Raw genomic sequence first — 20,720 nt, 5'->3', positions numbered from 1 at the left:
ATTATTACATACAGTGGGGTTGATTTACTGAAACAATAAGGACTGTTCATTTTGTAGAAGGGTATTTTCACATTAAATATTGAATGTTCACTTAGTTTAGTGAATAAGATAAAGTCATGTTCACTTCCACCATTCAATCATGTACAAGCAGAAAACTGGATTTGTCATACATACTTACCTGTAAAATCCATTTCTTGGAGTACATCATAGGACACAGAGCAGGTTATAATCATAACTATTTGGGTTATTTACCTATAGGTAAATGGACACTGGTAGATCAACAAGTCCTCCACTATATGACCCCTACTATACAGGAAGTACCTTTTTTTTGTATCAAGCAATAAATTCACAAAAAGAGGGGAGAGACCTCTGTGTCCTGTAATGTAGTATGTAGGAAAAATCTAATTTTCTTTATCGTACATCACAGAACACAGAGCTGGTTATAATCATAACTATTTGGGACATCCCAAAACAATACACTTGAAGGGAGAGAGACACAATCAAAGAAACGGTCACCTAAGAAGGACCTATTCTGCCACCCGTAACTTACTGTGGCCAAAGGCCTCCTCCGTGGCTCCGACATCCACCTGGTAAAATCTTGTGAATGTATGAACCAAAGACAATTGCAAACCTGAGCCACTGACGCCTGATAACTGAGAGCCCAAGATGCGCCCACACACCTGGTAGAGAGAGTCCTTTCCAGAAAGGATGGGACTTTGCCCTTTCAAACCATAGGCGTCAATGATTTACTGGTGGATCCAATGATAAATAGTTGACCTGGATGCCGTGTACCCTTCCTGGGCTCATCTGGCAATTCAACCAGGATTCTTGACCTGCACCAACAAATCAAGTAAATCCCAACCCCCCGAACTACCGCCAGAGTATGCAGAGATCTTTCTCCTGTCAACTGTGGATTAGGAAAAAAAGAAAAGCAGGACACTGTCCTGATTCAAGCAAAACCTGTTCTATTACTAAATATACTTTAACCACTTGCCGACCAGCGCACGCCGATGTACGTCGACAGAATGGCACGGGCAGGCAAATGGGCATACATGTACGTCCCTTTAAATTTGCCGCCCTGCCATCGGGAGCGCGCCGCCGGCGGCGTGCTCCCGCACAGGTCGGGACCCCCGTGAGTCCAGTCGCGGGACCCGCAGACTCGATCGCCGCGGGCATACCCAGGATCGGCCAAATGAAGTAATGCCGTTGTAAACAGCATTTCTCCATTCTGCCTAGCAACTAGTGACGCTGATCTCTGCTCCACATGATTGGAGCAGAGATCAGTGTTCACTAAATGAAACCCCAACCCCCCCACAGTTAGTAACACACCCCTAGGAACACTAAACTCCTACACTGCCACCCACTGGTTAACCCCTTCACTGCCAGTGTCATTTACACAGGAATCACTGCATTTATATAGCAGTGATTACTGTATAAATGACAATGGTCCCAAAATGTGTCAAAAATGTCCGATGGGTCCCCCACAATGTCGCAGTCACAATAAAAATCGCTGATCGCCGCCATTACTAGTAAAAAAAAAAATAATAAAAAATTATTAATAAAAATGCCATAAAACTATCCCCTATTTTGTAAACGCTATAACTTTTGCGCAAACCAATCAATAATCGCTTATTGCGATTTTTTTTACCAAAAATATGTGGAAGAATACGTATCGGCCTAAACTGAGGGAAAAAATTTTTTTTATATATATTTTTGGGGGATATTTATTATAACAAAAAGTAAAAAATAATGAGTTTTTTTCAATTGCGTTGTTTATTGCGCAAAAAATAAAAACCGCAGGGGTGATCAAATACCACCAAAAGAAAGCTCTATTTGTGAAAAAAAAAGGACGTCAATTTTGTTTGGGAGCCACGTCTAATGACCGCGCAATTGTCAGTTAAAGCGACGCAGTGCCAAATCGCAAAAAGTGGTCTGGTCTTTGACCAGCAAATTGGTCCGGTCTGAAAGTGGTTAATAAAGCTGTTTATAATTGACCGACTGATCCTCTTTGAAGATTTCTTTTTGGAACTTTAGTCCTCTTATATATCAAGAGTATCACGCTACCATCCACTCCATGTTATAATTGTATGGGGATGATCTGACAGTGTATGGCGCGATGGTGCATGAGATAGAGTTTGAGGTTTCTGATTCCTTATAGGATAGCTTCTCTATATCTCCAGCGGAGGTGATAACACAGTGGATTTTTAGCTTTCTCTTTATGTATAGAAACCGGTGTAGGCAAGAAAGATGGATAAGGATGCAACATCACCTTATGATGCAAGACTAAGAGCAGCTACTTAGATGAAAGAGCTGCCAGCTCTGACACTCTACTTGCCAAAGTAATAGCAACCAAAGATGCCACCTTCCAAATCAAAGGACTAACAGAGTTTCTCGAACTGGTTCAAAAGAAGGCCTCTGCAAGGATAGTCAGGATCAAGCTCAAGTAACAAGGAGACAAGGGTGGCCTGACAGGCAGGAGTGTCTGCATTAGCCGGTGCATGAGGTATGAAAGGAGTGAGAAACAACAGTCTCTGGAGAAAATTGGATAGAGATGAAATCTGACCCTTAATGATACTTAAGGCCAATCTAATTTCCCCTCCCGATTGGAGAAAGGCAAAAAAAATCGCATATTTCTGCAGGTGCCACTTGCTGTCTTTACACCTGGCATATACGATTTCCAAGTCCTGTAATAGAAGCTCCCTGAAGTTGACTTCCTGGTACTCACCAGCACAGAAATAACAGGACCCAAGACCATAGGTCTGGCTGTACCAAAAGTGTCCAAGGAGTGTCCCCTGCAAGATCCTCCTGGACTAGGCCAGTTGACATCCTTATCAGTGTTACCACCTCCCAGATTCCTCGCGAAAGAAGCGGCAGTAGCCAAATCAGGGGGAAGGCATAGACTAGGGAGAACTGGTCCCTAAGGTGCTACCAGTGCATCTATCCCTATTGGTAGTGGGACTCTCTTCAATTTGCTATAAAACCTGGAATCCAGTAGATCCAACTGCCGAGTTCCCCAATGCTGGCAGATAGTAAAGTACTTTTCGGGATGCAGGGACCACTGCACTGTCCCGGTATTAGTCGCTGACAACTGGGAACCCCCCCCCCCCCCCCTTTCAGTCCTATATACCTGGAATATGTACTGCCACCAGAGAGAGCACATGCTGTTCTGCCCCAGACAGAATGTGGTTCACCTTCCTCAGCTGCACAACTTCTGGTGCCACCCTGGTGGGGACAGAGCCCTACAGCAATCCAATGCTTGGACCTTCATGTTCTAGACAGAGAATGTTCCTCCACAAAAGACCTAGAGTAGAACTGCATGTAGGGAACCTACTTCAACCAAGATATAATTGCAGAAATGCATCCAAGGATACCCCTTGCTTCTTATATTTTGCTTTAAATCTAGAACCGACTGCTCCCTAAGCAAAGATTATTGCGGTATACTGAGACTGACGTCCCTTGCATTTTCAGCAAGTCCAGTACTGGGGCTAGGAGCTTTGTGAACCCTCGGGGGGCTGTGGGGCTGAAGGGCAGTGCCACAAACCAAAAAATAGCGACTTTCTACTATACAGAAACCTTTAATGAGCTTGGAAAAAAATGGCACATGAAGTTATGCGTCATTGATGACTATGGACACCCAAAATCTACCTTTTGCAGCGAGAGTCACTGATCGGACTGACCCCATCAGAACAGAGGGAAGTTTAGACATTTGTCTAGTGCCTTGGGATCTAAGATAGGCCTCATGTCCCCGTTTGATTTTGGGGCTGCTACCGGTTGGGTGTTTGCAATAATGAGCCCATAAATTCTGCTAAGAACAAATACAATGCAAAAGGCCGATGATCTGAGGCGGACCTAGAAGGTCCCAAGAGGGGTACTCAACCTACCAGGTTCCTACAGGTAAAGATGGAGCAAACCATTTTAGAGACGGTCTTAAGATTCTCTGACCCGAGGTACTCTCAAAATGCTGCAGCCTCAGATGCCTCCCTCCCTCTTGAGGGGAAAAGCTTACAACAACTGGTATACCCAGGAAGTCTCCCAACCAAGTAGTAACCAGGTTTGATCCTGCTTAGGCTCCAAGATTAGCTGAGATTAGGCGTGTTCAGGGTGATGCGGCTGAAGTCCATTGCAGCTCCACCAAACTTTCCTAATAACATCTAATCTAATTCATCTAATGCGTCAAGAAACCCTGTAATGCCAAACACCACAGTGGCTCAGATACACCCGATACCACTGGTCCATTGGGAGATGTGAACACCGCCAGATCACTGGACCAAAGGGCAGTGCACCTTCCTCCCCTTGCTACCTCTCCATTCTGGAGCCATTTAACCCATATAACAGGTAAATAATGTAGCAACTATATTTGCCAACAACCGAATACGCAGTCCCCCAAGAATGCAGGCCCAAACCTATGTTGGTCTACCACTATGCAACCACATAGGCATGCAAGTACCCAGATACTCAGGTACCCAGGTATGCCATTACTCAGGTATACAAGTATGCTTGCTACGCATGTAAATATGTAGCTTTTATGTGTTTCTTATGCAAACAAGCATGTACGCAGTTCTTATGCAGACAAGCATGTACACAGTTCCTATGCAAACAAGCATGTATGTAGCCCTTATGCAGTTCTTATCCAAATAAGCTTGTATGCATTTCTTATGCAAATAAGCATGAGCGCAGTTCAATGCAAACACGCATGTCCGTAGTTCAATGCAAACATGAATGTGATCAGTTTATATGCAAACATGCATGTAGGCAGTACAATGCAATTATACAGGTAAGCGTGATATAATGACATATGATGCACCTGCCCAACTGCACTTGGCCCCCCATACTAGTTTTGCAGGATCGGCCAAGCACATATTCCTTCTAATGCAGCTTAAAAATAAGCTTCTGCAGATCAAATGCACGATATTCTGGAGACACAACAGGTGCACGGATACCTGTACAGGTGTATCGACAGACAGTTGTACAAGCCCCCCGAATTAAGCAGTATATAATCATGTCCTGTCTGGTCACGCAGCTCTCCCATAGGAAGTACTCACACTTCATTAGTTAGCCATAGGTTGCTGTTGCGTCCCAAGAAGCCTTGCTTATCCTTCAGCCCACATAGTATTCCAAACAAAAAATGGCCAACCTTTTACTTCCTGACAATCGTGACAAGAATAGGCCATACCAAGCAATCCCGTGCTCTCTAGTGGTTGGAGGAGAACCCGCAGCCCAATACTCCTGAGAAGCACACAGAGTATGACCTGGCCAGACCAAACAGTACACTGCCCCAAGTGGCCACTGGGAAAAAGGCCAGACAGTCAGATACTGCAAATGCAGACTTACCATTCCTGCTGCAGGACTTTGAGTCATAACAGGAGTCCAACCTTCACCAGCAGGCTCTGTCATAAAAGACCTTCAGGGACTCAGTCCCCCTTAATCTGGGGTCCACTCCCCTGGACCTGTATAGAACCCTGCAGGAAAGCACCTTGGTTAGAAGAAACACTGCACAGCATTCCATTACACAGGGTCCAGTGCCATAAGACTGCATTACATGCAAACCACACGGATTCTTCTCTTGTTCAACGAGGCTCTGGTACCATCCAATTTAGCTGACAGCTTTTCAAATGGATACAATTGTAGTCCATGACTCTCAGTAGAACCATGTAGGACCTCCAAGTATGCTCCCACAGCACATGTAGCACATCAGAGACCACCACCTTACAGACCCTGGCAAAAAAAACTGAGGTACTTCCTGTATAGGAGGGTGGACTTCCTGTTTGGATGATCTGCCAGTGTCCATTTACCTATAGGTGGCGCATAACCCAAATAGTTATGATTATAACCGTCTCTGTGTGAAATAATTTTTTGTACTTCCTTTGCACATGGTTATTGGGTATTCACAATGAACACAGCTTCACCTTATTTACTCAACTATGTGAACATTTACTTTTTTTTATTGGCAAACATCTATTTTTTGGTTAATCTATTAAAGCCCATTACATGCCACAACCTAACCAGCATCTGCAGGAAGCTCCCAAGCTTACTATACTGGTGCACTGGAACTTTGGGTTTCTAGGAGTTTGTGATGGTACTATTTTGTAACTATAGTGCTTTGATGACATGATACAGGTAACGCATGCAATGATTTATATTTGGTGTTTTTCATGCTGCCCAACACTTTATTTTTATTTTACATTCAGATGCTCACATTTAATATGTGCACAAATAATGGTATTGCTCTGTGTAAAGTAAAGGTAACTGTTAGATCTATTAACAAAATGTATGAAGTAATCAGATCTACTTCTATGATAAAAATACTCACTTTCTGGTAATGGGGTCCCCATACCATAACAGTTGTTGAACCTATGCTTAAAATTGTCAATACTATCAAATGTTCCTGACCACCACCAGATTTAAGCCTACTTTGCTTAAAGCACCCCTCTTATCTTGCCAATGGAAAACAAAGTGGCAGTGTCTCTGTAAACGGGCCCCTGACCCCCCATTTTTAACCTTGCCTCCCCTCCCTGCTCTTTCCTCCACCACAAGTGGTGCTAAAATCGACTGGCTCCTAGGCCTAAGCACTGTCACAGGGGAAAGGGGCACATAGACTTGCATACCTGAAAGTGACAGGTAGTGAAGCTGGCAGCAAGGGAAAGCAGACAAGGCATTTTTAATTTAACCACTTGCCAAATGCAATACGTATATATACGTTGCGGTTTGCAAGTGGTTTACTGAAGTTATGGCTGAAGCTATCAGCCTATCCAAAACCGAGCTTGTGATATTCCCTCTCCCACGTGCCACTTCCCCTCAACCATCAATCCTTCCCCCCACACCAAAGTACTAGGTGTAGTCCAGGGACTCCAAACTAACTTTTGGCACCACACCTAATCACTATCCAAAATTTGCCACTTCAACCTCCGCAACATCTTCAAAATATGCCCCTTCCTAACCAATGTCACCACAAAGCTTCTAATTCACTCCCTGGTCATCTCTCACCTTGACTACTGCAACTCTCTCCTCACTGGCTTACCTCTAAATAAGCTACCCCCCCCCCCTTCAGTCCATCATGAATGCTGCTGTCAGGCTCCCTCTCTGTCAATCCCTTCATTGGCTGCCACTCAACCAACAAATTAAATTCAAAATACTAACAATAACTTACAAAGCCATCCACAACCCTGCCCCCAGTCACATCACTAACCTGGTCTCAAAATACCAACCAAATTGTTCCCTTCGTTCCTTCCAAGACCTCCCATATGTCACCTCATCCCATGCTCCCCCTCCAGGACTTCTTCAGAGCCTCTCCCATCCTCTGGAATGCTCTACCCCTATCTGTCTGACTTTATCTTACTTTGTACACTTTCAGACGATCCCCGAAAACTCATCTCTTTAGAGAAGTCTAGCTGGCCTCCACCTAACAATGGTACATTTACTTTCTCCATCAGCACATCCCCACAGTTATTATCTCTTGTATCACTTGACCTTCCCTCTTATATTGTAAGCTCTAACAAGCAGGGCCCTCTGATTCCTACTGTATTAAAGTGTATTGTACTTGTACTGTCTACCTTCAAGTTGTAAAGCGCTGTGTAAACTGTTGGTGCTATATACACCCTGTATAATAATAATAAACAACCCCAAAAAAACATTTTTTTTCCAGACGGCAACTGGCTTTCTTATAAAAGCAGTCAGAGCATCTTGCTGAATCGCTTCCTCCCCCTTGAGCATTTCTAGGGCTTACCGTTTTTATTAGCTGGCCGTAGAGGATACCAGAGATCAGATCTTCTCCGATCGCCTCTATGGTTTTGAAAGACCGGAGCGATGTCCTGACATCACTTACGTTTTTGTTTTTTTTTAAAAGCAAAAGACCAATTTTTTTCATCTTTTGTTTTTAAAGGTAGAGGAGAGATTTGGGGTCATATTGACCCCAGATCTCCCCATAAAGAGAACCTGTCATTCCTTATTTCTATTACAAGGGATGTTTACATTCCTTGTAATAGGAATAAAAGTGATTAAAAAAATGTAAAAAGTACAGTGTTAAAAATAAATAAAAATTACAGCACCCCTATCCCTTCGTGCTCGGGCGCAGAAGTGAATGCAAACATAAGTAGTGCACGCATTTATGTAAAATGGCGTTTGCACCACAAGCGAGGTATCGTCGCAAAAGTTAGAGCAATAAAGCGTTGCCTATGTAGAAATATCGTAGTTTGTCGCCATTCCATGAATGTGTGCAATTTTAAAGTGTGAAATGTTAGGTATCTATTTACTCAGTGTAACATCTTTTTTTCTTTAAAACGTTATCAAAAAATTGTGTTCTATATTGTGTTATTTTTGCATTAACATTACTTTAAGTGTATTTTTCCAAAAGAAGGCTGTGCAAAGACTATGTGACATAAAATATTGCAACAAAAAACTATTTTTTTTATAAGCCCATCTGCTAGAAAAAAAAAAAAAAAAACATAAAATATTTGGGGGTTCTAAATAAATTTCTAACAAACACACAAAAAGTGCCAGAAAAGGCTTGGTCAGCAAATGGTTATAAATGATTTCATAATTTTTATTTTTATTTTTTTACTTTGGGCTCGACTTTGGATGCACAGAGCTTTATAGGTTTTTTAAAAGAGCACAGAGCAGAAGCTGTTTTCCTCAAGACTCTCTCTGGTGATACCTTGTAGGGGAGCTGTATGCCCACGCTGTTTTAATTAAAACAGCTAAGGATAGTATGGATGGAAGAGAAACAAAGACACCAGGTCCACCTTACTGGCTGATATATATATATATATATATATACATATATATATATATATATATATATATATATATATATATATATATATATATATATATATATATATATATATATATAGGCTAAAAATAATATTTTTTAACAAAAGCAGGGCCTCTGTATCACTCTCTGCTGAACTCCCCCTTCAGATCATTAATCAGAATCAAACTTATGGTCATGCAATACCAGATTACACCAGTAGATAATGCAGATAATTCAACTGAGGAAAGGTGTGTGTGACACTACACTAAAGGGTTGCCAGAAAACAATGCATATATATTAACTGGAATTCTCCTTTAAGGCAATTTTTGACAACAGATATGATTTTCCAAATGAAAAGGATGGGCTATACACATATAAACACAAACTGAATGCATTTTAGGGTTTTGTCAAGAAAAACAGTTAATAACTTATTTTTTCTATTTACAGGAATATATAAGCTGATGTTGAACTCATGCGGAATTCCATAGATAATCGGTTTAGAAATCCAGTGACAGTCCACTGACCCACTCAATTCCCCAATCAAAGACTATAGTTAATGAACCCCAAATGGCTTGGTTGACATTTGCTTTCCTGCCATAAAAGACTCTTTTTGAAGTACTGCTGCGTAAGCTCTCGTAGTGCAGATGCAGTTGGCAAAGCGTGTTCAAACAGGACACACAGAAGGCATGAGTTCAAATGTCCCTTCACTCATTATTTTTAATATGGAAATTCACTCATGAAAATTATGTGGACTTCAGCTCCCAACAGTGCTCATTAGCAAGATAAATAAGACTCAAGGTCTGGAGAATACAAAATAAAAACCTTGCCTGGGGCACTGGAATCCAATGTGATGGCTTAATTGATTTGAGCCAGAAAAAGAATGGTTTTCTTCACTGATCAAGTAGGAAAACTGAGAATGAATGATTACCTACATTGTTACAGTAGAAAGCATAAAACACCCCAGAGACATAGCAACCCAAGATGCCGATTGAAATGCCTGCGTAATCCAATGCCATCCATCGGCGGCTGGTTTTCTCTGAACGGTGACAACAAAAGAGGTGATATCCCACTGAACATAACATGCAGACCTAAAAAAATAAATAAAGATGCATTTATTTACAGTGTGCGTTGCAAATGATTGATAATGCAAAAAAAAGCCAAACCACAAATCAGCACATCACGCATTTAAAGCCTTGATACCTATAATATTTTTAGGGCTAGTTCGCACCATATGCAGTCTAGTGTGTTTTTACTCTACATCAAAAATGCATGGACAGTGTTTAACATGGATTCCAATGGCCCTAATTCACACAAGTGCAGTCAACAAAATTAAAACATGTTGCATTTTTTTCTCTATGAAATGCATCTGGAATACAGAAAAATGCACCGGCATGCACTTCATCAACTGAGATGAAGAAAAAAAATTAAATAAAAAAAAAAAAGGAAAAACGCACCGGAATGCATCAGACTGAATTGAATCAAAAATGCATCAAAAATGCTTATGTAGAAATGTATAAATTGTAATGTGAACCAGCCTTTAGTCCTGCAATAGTCATCTAATATATTGTCACGATTTAATGTTAAATATGTACCTTTATCAAAAGAAACCTCTTTTTCGGGCTGCTCAGCCTGCTATAGCTCAATGTAGCATATAGGAGAAAAAACACAGACGCTCCTGCATAGTGACTCAAATGGCAATAGTAGACCCTGGAGCAGCCTTTCTCAACCTTTCTAATCAATCTTTGTCCCTTGAAATATTTTACAGGTCACTGGAAACCCTGATAAAATTAGGTTATGGGGAGAATACACCCTATATTGGTGATCAATGGACAGCTAGAAAGATCCTAAGTGTCATTCTGCTGGCTTTGCCTAGTGGTGTTGGACCCAGAACTATGCAGGCACCATCACATGGGAGATCATCCAGCCTCCGCTTAGCTACCAACCTCTGGAAGAAACCTACTCGAGAATGGTTGCTCTAGAGGAACAATGGAAGGATGTGACCTGTCAGGCTAGTTTTTATTTATCAGTCATGTGGTTACTTTCCTGTCTTTTCACTGGATGTTAGACATCATAGCAGAAGTTCAGGGTAAGAGATACACAGGAGAAAATGCATATTGACAAGGGGAGTGTAGAGGTGGGCGGGGAGTCTACTGACATCACTTATCCACCCACCGAGCTCCAGACAACAGACCCACCCACAGAATATGCAGTTTTCTGGGTCTCATAGCAGACACAGGGGAGACATTTGACAGGTAAGGATACATGCAGGAGGCATGTATATCCTTATAGAGAACCGCTATAGCAGTAGTTTAGAAAGGATGACATTGAGTTTACATCCACTTAAGCCCCGGACCAATTGTCAGCCTAAGGACCATAGGTCTTTTTACAATTTTGCACTGCACTGCTTTAACTGGTAATTGCGCGATCATACAATGTTGTACCCAAACGAAATTTGAGTCCTTTTCTTCCCACAAATAGAGCTTTCTTTTGATGGTATTTGATTGCCTCTGCAATATTTATTTTTTATGATATAAAAGGAAAAAGACTGAAAATTAAAAAAAAAAAAAAAGATATTTTATACTTTTTTTTTATAAGAACAATCGAATAAACTAAGTTTTAGTCATACATTTAGGCCAAAATGTATTAAGCCACATGTCTTTAGTAAAAAAAATGTCAATAAGCGTATATTTATTGGTTTGCGCAAAAGTTATAGTGTCTACAAACTAGAGTACATTTTCTGGAATTTACATAGCTTTTAATGACTGCCTATCTCATTTCTTGAGGTGCTAAAATGGCAGGGCAGTACAACCCCCCCCCCCCCCAAATGACCCCATTTTGGAAAGTAGACACCCCAAGGAGATTGCTGGGGGGCATGTTGAGCCTATTGAATATTTTTTTTTTGTCCCAAGTGATTGAATAATGACAAAAAAAAGTTTACAAAAAGTTGTCACTAAATGATATATTGCTCACACATGCCATAGTTGTATGTGGAATTGCACTCCAAAATATATTTTGCTGCTTCTCCTGAGTACGGGGATACCACATATGTGGGACTTTTTGGGAGCCTAGCCGCATACGGCACCCTGAACACCAATCACTGCCTTCAGGATTTCTAAGGGTGCAAATTTTTGATTTCACTCCTCACTACCTATCACAGTTTCGAAGGCCATAAAATGCCAAAATAGCACAAAACCCCCCCCCCCCAAATGACCCCATTTTGGAAAGTAGACACCCCAAGCTATTTATTGAGAAGCATGTTGAGTGCATAAAATATTTTATATTTTGCCACAAGTTGCAAGAATATTACAATTTTTTTTTTTTTGCACAAAGTTGTCACTAAATGATATATTGCTCACACATGCTATGGGCATATGTGAAATTACACCCCAAAATAAATTCTGCTGCTTCTCCCAAGTACGGGGATATGTGGGGGACTTTTTGGGAGCCTAGCCACGTACAGAACCCCGAAAACCAAGCACTGCCTTCAGGATTTAAATATAAAATGCTACCAAAAAAAACTGTTAGCGATCGCAGGGATCAGGCCTAACTCTGCGAACGCTGCAGTTATGTGTTTAGTGTTTTGTAAGTGACAGTGATCGATCGATACTGCACTTGGGTGGGCTGGGCAGAAGGGCAAAACGCAGGTGCTAGCAGGTATCTGGGCTGATCCCGCTAACAATGCGTTTTTTTGGAACCCTAAACTGCTGGGGACGCTAGTATAGATCTGATCAGATCAGATATTGATCTGTTCAGATTCTATACCACTACGGGAGGTGTATGCTTTGCGTGTGGGTGTTAGCGGTACTGGCACTAACCTAGCGCTGCCTGGGGCGACGCAGACCCTGACCCTAAAACCTAATTGATATCACCCGCCGTGTGATCAGGGGGTTAAACCTTTATTGGGTAATAAATGGTGGGTGCCCTGATGCTATAAAAAGCAAACTAACTAACCAGAGTCACCCGTAACACTTATACGGTGATCACTGGTGAAAGGGTTAACTAGTTGCAATCAGGGGGTTAAAATCTTTATTAGGTAGTATATGGGGGTCCCTGACGCTATATAAAAACCTGACAGGGAACCTAAATAACTAACTGGCTAACCAGCGTCACCAGTGACACTTATACGGTGATCGCTGGTGAAAGGGTTAACTCTAGGGGCAATCAGGGGGTTAAAATCTTTATTAGGTAGTATATGGGGGTACCTAACGCTATAAAAACCTGGCGGTGAACATAAAAAAATAAGTAGCTACCTAGCGACACTAGTGACACTAATGCAGCGATCAGAAAAACGATCGCTTAGTGACACTGGCAAAGGGCGGTGAAAGGGTTACCTGGGGGGCAATCAGGGGGTTAAAACCTTTATTAGGTAGTATATGGGGGTCCCGGACGCTATATAAAAACTTGACTGGGAACCTAAATAACTAACTGGCTATCCAGCATCACCAGTGACACTTATACGGTGGTCGCTGGTGAAAGGGTTAACTCTAGGGGCAATCAGGGGGTTAAAACCTTTATTGGTTAGTATATGGGGGTACCTAACGCTATAAAAACCTGGCAGTGAACCTAAAAAAATAACTAGCTACCTAGCGGCACCAGTGACACTAATGCAGTGATCAGAAAAACGATTGCTTAGTGACACTTGCAAAAGGGGGTGAAAGGGTTAACTCTAGGGGCAATCAGGGGGTTAATCCTTTATTGGGGGGGTAGGGGGCTACCCTGGACCTAACACTAACTGCCCTGACACTTTTTACTGTCACAACTGACACTAAATGCAGTGATCAGTAAATAAATGATCACTACAATCAGTGACACTGTGACTGGGAGGGGGGTGATCGGGGGGCGATCGGGGGGTGATTTGTTTGGTGCACTTACTATGTGTTCTCCTCGCAGTCCAGTCAAAAAGACCGCCCCGAGGAGAATGACATCACTTCCTCCCTGCCTGTGTTTACACTACACAGGCGGGGGAAGCTTCTCATTCGCCAGGAGCGATTGAGAGGGGTGGCCATCCCCTCATCCCGGATCGCTCTTGAAGCGAAACGGACCGCCGCAGCCAGTGGGAGGGGGTCCAATCGGGCCCCCCACCCGCTGGAAGGCAAGCACGTACATGTACATGCTTGTGCCTGTCGGTGCCATTGTGCTGATGTACATTGACATGCGGCGGTCCTTAAGTGGTTACGTTTGTCAGCAAATCGGCCTTTACAAATTCGTCAGTGCCCAACAGTGGAGAGCAAGTGAGCATGTGCAGAGCAGGGTGAGACCGTGTATTACTGGATTTTAAATAATATAAGCAGGACTTAATTTTCTGACTTAACCACTTGCTTACTAGGCACTTAAACTCCCTTCCTGTCCAGGCCAATTTTCAACTTTCAGCGCTGCCACACTTTGCATGACAACTGCGTGGTCATGCAACGCTGTACCCGAATGAAATTGTTTTATTTTTTTTCCACACAAATAGAGCTTTCTTTGGGTGGTATTTAATCACTGCTGGGTTTTTTATTTTTTGCTAAAAAAAACCTGAAAAAAAGACCAACATTTTTGAAAAAAAAACACTTTCATAGTTTGTTATAAAATGTTGAAAACAGGTCATTTTTCTCCTTCATTGATGTACATTGATGAGGCGGCACTGATAGGTGACATGAGGCACTGATGGGCACTAATAGGTGCCACTAGTGGGCGATTGATAGGTGGCACTAACAGGTGGCAATGGGGGGGCACTGCACAGCAGCAGTGGATATTCGTGTTTGGGACAGATGTCCCTCTGACAGAAAATGCTAATCAGCTTTTTCTTTTCTCCTCACACTATTAGCGCGAGGGGAAAAAAAGCAGATTGCGATCGTCTGTTTACATCACGTGATCAGCTGACATCTGTGATCATCTGAGTCTCATTGAATCGGTGATCACAGAGGGCGCACAGGCAGTGCATTCTCTGGAGAACGTACAAGGACGCCCTCCCGGCTTTCAGCTTTAGCACGAGCAGGAGGTGGTTAAACTGGAACTTTAGTCAAAAAATTAAGTCCTGCTAGATCACTTCAGGTTGGCTCAGTTTGCAGGCATAGCTATGTAAAACATTAAAAATAAGTGTCTCATAGTATGACTCGGCAATGATTTTGCACCATTTACTACTAAACAGTCTGTACTTGCTATACCCCTGTTTCAGTACTACTCTGAGTTTACTGTGTTCTGTTTTTGTTCTTTTCTCTGCTGAGATAACCAATAAAACTGTTATTTAAAAAAAAGTGTCTATACTGTTTAAAATCCAATAATACACGGTCTCACCCTGCTTTGCACATGCTCAATTGCTCTCCATTTTTAGGCACTGCTGAGATTGGAGAGGCAGATCTGCTGACAACTTTAATGCGGAATTAAACCCTTCTATCCTTCACAGCCAAGGAAGCTGCTTCTGTTTGAACTGCAACTGCCATGGTGCTGAATATGTGATTAGTTAGGACACCAGACATTTGATGGTTTGACAGTTTGGTTGGAGGATACAATCAAATGAAACAGTTTTTTTTTAAACTGGTACATTGATGGGTTTGTTCTGCTTTATGATTTCCAGCTGGGGCTTTGGGTTTCAGCAAAATGGCAGCTTCCAGTAAGAAGAAACAGGTGCAATGCTGGAGGCAATGTATGGTGCACACTAATTTTGGTAGCATAATAATTAATGTGGAATGTATGTTCTATACTAAAGAACATTATTTTTTATCAAGTTGTTCTGGGTAACGTTACGCTTTAATTTCCATTTTAAGGGATATAAGAAACCTACTGAAAAGGGCTGGATATTCTTTTAGTTAATGACACTTTTTTTTTGCATGTTGGTGATGTCTTGCATGCAAAAGTACAAGAATACATTCTAGGAGGAAGAAGGAATTTGAGGCTTTAACAGTTCTCTATATGCTGGAGTGTCCATGCATACTTATATTATATTTATATAATACACACACACATTATATATATATATATATATATATATATATATATATACACACACACACACACACACACACACACACACACACACACACACACACACACACACACAAATATAGGTTACACATCCAGGACACTAGTTAAACCGCTTTGTGAACGTGTATATAATATCAGGAAAGGCTACAAAAGTCACTAAACATAGCAGGGGAGGGAACTCAACAGGAGGAAGTAAATGGGGATATATAATACTGAAGTTTTAACACCAGATGGCCTGAAAGTAGAGTTTGACATTAACCATTTCATTAGTGAAACGTAGTATACACATCCCTGTTAAAATGTCAGGTTTCTGTGATGTAATAAAATGTGACAAAGATAAATCTGGCTGTGTGGTACATGTGACAACAATCTCCTCTATTCTTTATATGTCTGTCAAGGATTCTACCTATAACATACTTCCTGGGGTGCCAACCCCTGGATTCACACCAGAAGACATATGCCTTCTAGACTCTATAATATATGATTCTTCCTTGCATTAATCAAGGTAGATACCACTGAACCTGATAGCCCATGCTTCTTCTTTATTGGCTAAACCTCTCTCACCTCATCTAAAGTCCCAGGGCTATTTCTCGTTTTTTTTTTTTCATGCTTCTTCAGAATGTGGGTCTCAAAAGCCAAACTGTTACATTTTGCGTTTGTAAGGTAGGATGGAATACCAGACCTTGCGAGAGAGGGTCTGGACATGGTGGTAGGGTCCATGGGTCCCCTACCACCATCCTTATGATCTCTGCATACCAGGATCTTCTGGGCCACAAGAATCCCCAACTTCCCTTTGTGCTTGATCCAGCAAAGAAGTCGTGGAAACAGCAGAATAGGAGGGAATGCATAAAATCACTGAGAACCTATTCCACGGGAACACCAAGGCATCTGTTCTGCACGCTAGCAGATCCCTTGTTCTTGACACAAAGTTGTCACTCTTTTTGTTGAAGCTGGACGCAAACAGATCTACGCCTGGGAGCCCCCATCTTTGGCATATTGTCAGGAAGATATCGGGGGGAAGGGACAATTCTCCCGGGAACAACTGCTGGCAACTCAAGTAGTCCGCCTGCCAATTTTCTATTCCTGGAATGAAGACTGCCAATAGGCAAGGTACATTGTTTTCTGCCCAAGTTAGGACAGGATTCACCTCTCTCTGGGCCGCACGACTTCCCGTGCCCCCTTGGTGATTGATATAGGCCACTGCTGTGGCATTGTCGGATTGGATCCTGACAGGACAATTCCGTAACCTGAATGTCCAGGTCCTCAGGGCCAAGTGAGCTGCCCAAATCTCTAGAATGTTGATGGGTAAGGTAATTTCTGAGCTGGACCATTTTCCTTGGACAGTCGCCTCTTCCAGAACTGCTCCCCAACCTGAAAGGCTGGCATTTGTTATTACCACCTTCCAGGTAACTGGTAGGAAGTTTTTTTCCCTTCTGCTAATTCTTGGTGATCAACCACCAACTGGGACTCTGGCGCACCCTTGGAGACAAACACATTGGAAAATCTAGAGCTTGGAGCTTCTTGTTCCAAGCCGATAGGATACTGTTTTGCAGAAGCCTCAAATCAAACAGAGCATAAGGAACAGCCTCGAATGAAGCCACCATCTTTCCCAACAACCTCATGCAAAGTCGAATAGAAGGATTCCTCTTTGCCTTGACCAACTGAATCAATTCCTTTATGGCACTGATCTTCGTCTGGGGCAAGAATACCCTTTTCTGGGCTGTATCTATGATCAGACCCAAGTATTCTAATCTCTCCGATGGTTTTAAGGAGGATTTCTCTCGGTTGAGAACCCAACCTAGGTATTCCAGGTAGATGACTGTGGTCATCATACTTTGGTCTAAGCGTGCTACTGACTGTTCTATCAAGAGTAGATTGTCTAGGTAAGCTATATCTTTATACCTTGGACCCTTAATCTGGCTAGAGGAGGGGCCAGGACCTTTGTAAACACTTAAGGGCGCAGTAGCTAAACCGAAAGGCAAAGCTACAAACTGAAAATGTAACATAGACAGGGGCTGCAGTGTTGGAAACAGCTGCAACATTTGACAGCTCTGATGGTTCACTCTGACCAGCCACCTCAGATCTCTCAGGAGAGGATGACATTGTAGAGATGAGTTTAGGCTTTTTTGAGCTTGAGGGGGTCCCTTTTTTCGGGTGATTCTACCTCCCCTTCTGACCATAGCCCGATGCACAAATGCAGAGGTACTACCAGAAGAAATTGCACCCACTGCTGCTGCTATGATTGTTCAGCCTGGTGCTTTAGTAAATGTGCCAAGGGAATGTCTGTGTCACCACTTGCCCCCATTTTGCTTGTGTCCCTCCACGAGCTGCAGTCAGCAAAATTGAGCTTTTTAAAGCGGGAGTCCGCCGTTTTTATTTTTTTAAAAGCCAGCAGCTGCAGTATTTGTACTTTTAAATTTTTTTTTCATTTCCCGGTTCCCTACTGTGCATGCGCGAGTCGCACTGCGCAATAAAGATGGTCCCTGCTGTCTCTGGGATCCGTGTGTTTCCCAGCAGACAGCGGGGGACCATCGGAAATGGGCGTAGATATCTGTGGAAAGGGGCGTAGCTTCTTTAGATATCTATGCCATAAGTGGGTGCAGATACCTGTACTGTACAGGTACCTGCACCCCCCTCCCCCCTGAAAGGTGCCAATTGTGGGTTCCAATGAGCGGAAGCTCCACTTTAGGGTGGACCTCCGCTTTAAGTGTACTCCCGCACTGGACATTGCTGCATGCCAATGCAGCGCTAAGCCACGCCCCCTTCGTATCGCCACCGCACCCCCCTTTTCAAAAAGAGCGTCTTCCTGCACGAGCGTGACCTCTGATCCGACAGGATCAGTGTGTGTGTGTGTGTGTGGGGGGGGGGGGGTTCGAAGACGAGAGCTGTGACAAAACCGCCGTGCAGAGGCGGTGGAGAGTGGAGTGGCATTCGGCAATCATTCTGGCTTCCCCCTCTATCCAGGGAGAGGGGGGGAAGAGCTTCTGTCCAGGTGGGGCGTGTTTTTGGGGAGAAAAAATCCCCCCCCCCAACATCTTACCCGAGGCCTGGGACTGCTAGCCAGAGGGAAGTCTGCAGCTTCTGCTGATGCAGAGTGATCTGAGGAAAGCATGACAAGGTACATGCTCTATACAGCCCCCAGTGGTGACTTTTAGGCATGACAACATTTACTTTTAAAGGAGATAATTAATAAGAAAATAAAAATTCCGTAGAAATCTCCACTTACTTTTCCCACAGGGAAACCCCAGAGATTCTGTGGTAAAACCAACAGACCCAATCTTCACCCCTCACGGTGGGCTCCGTTAAAAAAACTTTTAGGAACCAGGACACCTTTTTATGGGGGGGGATCCACACTCCTAGACCCGTAAAGCACCCCGCCAGGAAAACCTTATGGCTGGAAAAAAAACAAAAGCACTGGATCCTGGGGTCCAGCTCTCTAAAGAGAAGCGTTACAGGCTAAACCTCGTTCCTTCCGCCACAAGGACTGGGTCCCATTTAATTTGGCCTAAAAAGACACTTTGAATGGATCCAGTTGCATAGCCTGCCCCAGCAAGGAATATTCCAGTGGAGCTCAGCATAGCACATCTTTACTTGTGACCAACACCTAAGACGCTGGCGAAAAAACAGAGGTACTCCAAGTAGTGGGTGGGGTTATATAGGGAGTGGACTCCCTGTCTTAGGGTGTGCCAGTGTCAATCACCTAAAGGTGGCCTATAACCCACATATTAACTACTATGGCTCTGTGTCCTGTGATGTACGATAAAGAAAGTCTCCCAAAAGCATGTGGCAAAATGTGTTATGGTCTGATGAAACCAAGGTTGAACTTTTTGGCCAAAATTCCAAAAGATATGTCTGGTGCAAAAACAACACTTGTTATATTATAAACTATTGATCAGCATCATTTAGGTAGTTTCTGTTGTCATTATGATTTAAAAAGAGTAAACACAGTTGATTAATAAATGGCTTCAGCCAAACACTAACCATCAGTGAAAGAAAAGTTTTTGCGTTATTCATATTCTCTGAAAAATGGCCAGGAAATCATAAATAATTATTATTTAAGAGCATGTGTTTACAGAGGCTCTTCCCCTTCATTGATATGTAACAAACCAGTTGCATAGGGTTTGGAGCTGAGCAGAGGAAGTTGGTAGGGGGGAGGCTTGGGGAGTTTTTGAAAGAAACGTGTTTGGAAAAGAGTGTTTTTTGGAAGGATGATGGAGTAACACATGGCTCCCAGATGCTGGATAACTTTGGAGACATTTTAAGTTGGACTGAGTAGGGAACCATGAAGGACATTACCTCTTGACTCCTTAGTTGAGTAACTGTTTAGTTTACTTAATGCCTACATATTGTACATGCTTATATTGCAGGCATATTTTTTAAGCTATGAATCGTGTTTTATTGTGTATCCTACAGTTGTATGTTCAGCTCTTTTCTGCTTAGTAAAGCATTGATACACTACAGAAGTCTAAGTTTCCTTGTTTTTTTGCAAGAACCTGTAATAGCTAGATGCAAAGCATAACAAGCATACATCCAAATCAACAAAGCAATGGCTTCACCAGAAGATTAAAGTTTTGGAACAGCCCAGCCAGAGCCCAGACCTGAATCCGATTGAAAATCTGTGGAGTGATCTGAAGAGGGCTGTGCACAGGAGATGCCCTCACAATCTGACAGATTTGGAGCGTTTTTGAAAAGAAGAGTGGGAAAATATTGCCAAGTCAAGATGTGCCATGCTGATGGACTCATATCCAAAAAGACTGAGTGCTGTAACAAAATCAAAAGGTGCTTCAACAAAGTATTCGTGTAAGGGTGTGCCCACTTATGCAAGCATATTCATTTTATTTTTTTATTTTTACTTCCCTCCATATTTTTTCCCCCTAAGATTTCAGTTTGTTGTCAACTGAGTTGTACAGTTTATAGGTCACATTATAAAGGTGGAAAAAGTTCTAAAATGATTTATCTTCCTCACTTTTTTACATCACAAAAACCTGACATTTTAACAGGGGTGTGT

The 20,720-nt window shown here is 42.6% G+C and overlaps 1 protein-coding gene across 1 annotated transcript in view; it reads right to left on the bottom strand.

Moving 5' to 3' along the window:
* The window catches only part of PAQR3 (progestin and adipoQ receptor family member 3), a 63,057-nt gene that overhangs the window by 17,880 nt on the left and 24,457 nt on the right, over positions 1-20,720 (bottom strand). The window contains exon 4 of the mRNA XM_077476179.1: positions 9,682-9,837. Coding sequence (XP_077332305.1) covers positions 9,682-9,837 — 156 coding nt within the window. The remainder of the gene's footprint in view (positions 1-9,681; positions 9,838-20,720) is intronic.

This window comes from Lithobates pipiens, unplaced genomic scaffold (assembly GCF_037356315.1).
Source record: "Lithobates pipiens isolate NorthernLeopardFrog02 unplaced genomic scaffold, aLitPip1_a1.2 Scaffold_13, whole genome shotgun sequence".
Taxonomy (NCBI): domain Eukaryota; kingdom Metazoa; phylum Chordata; class Amphibia; order Anura; family Ranidae; genus Lithobates; species Lithobates pipiens.
Note: the sequence above shows the minus strand (reverse complement) of the source record. Positions and strands in the feature narration are given on the sequence as shown.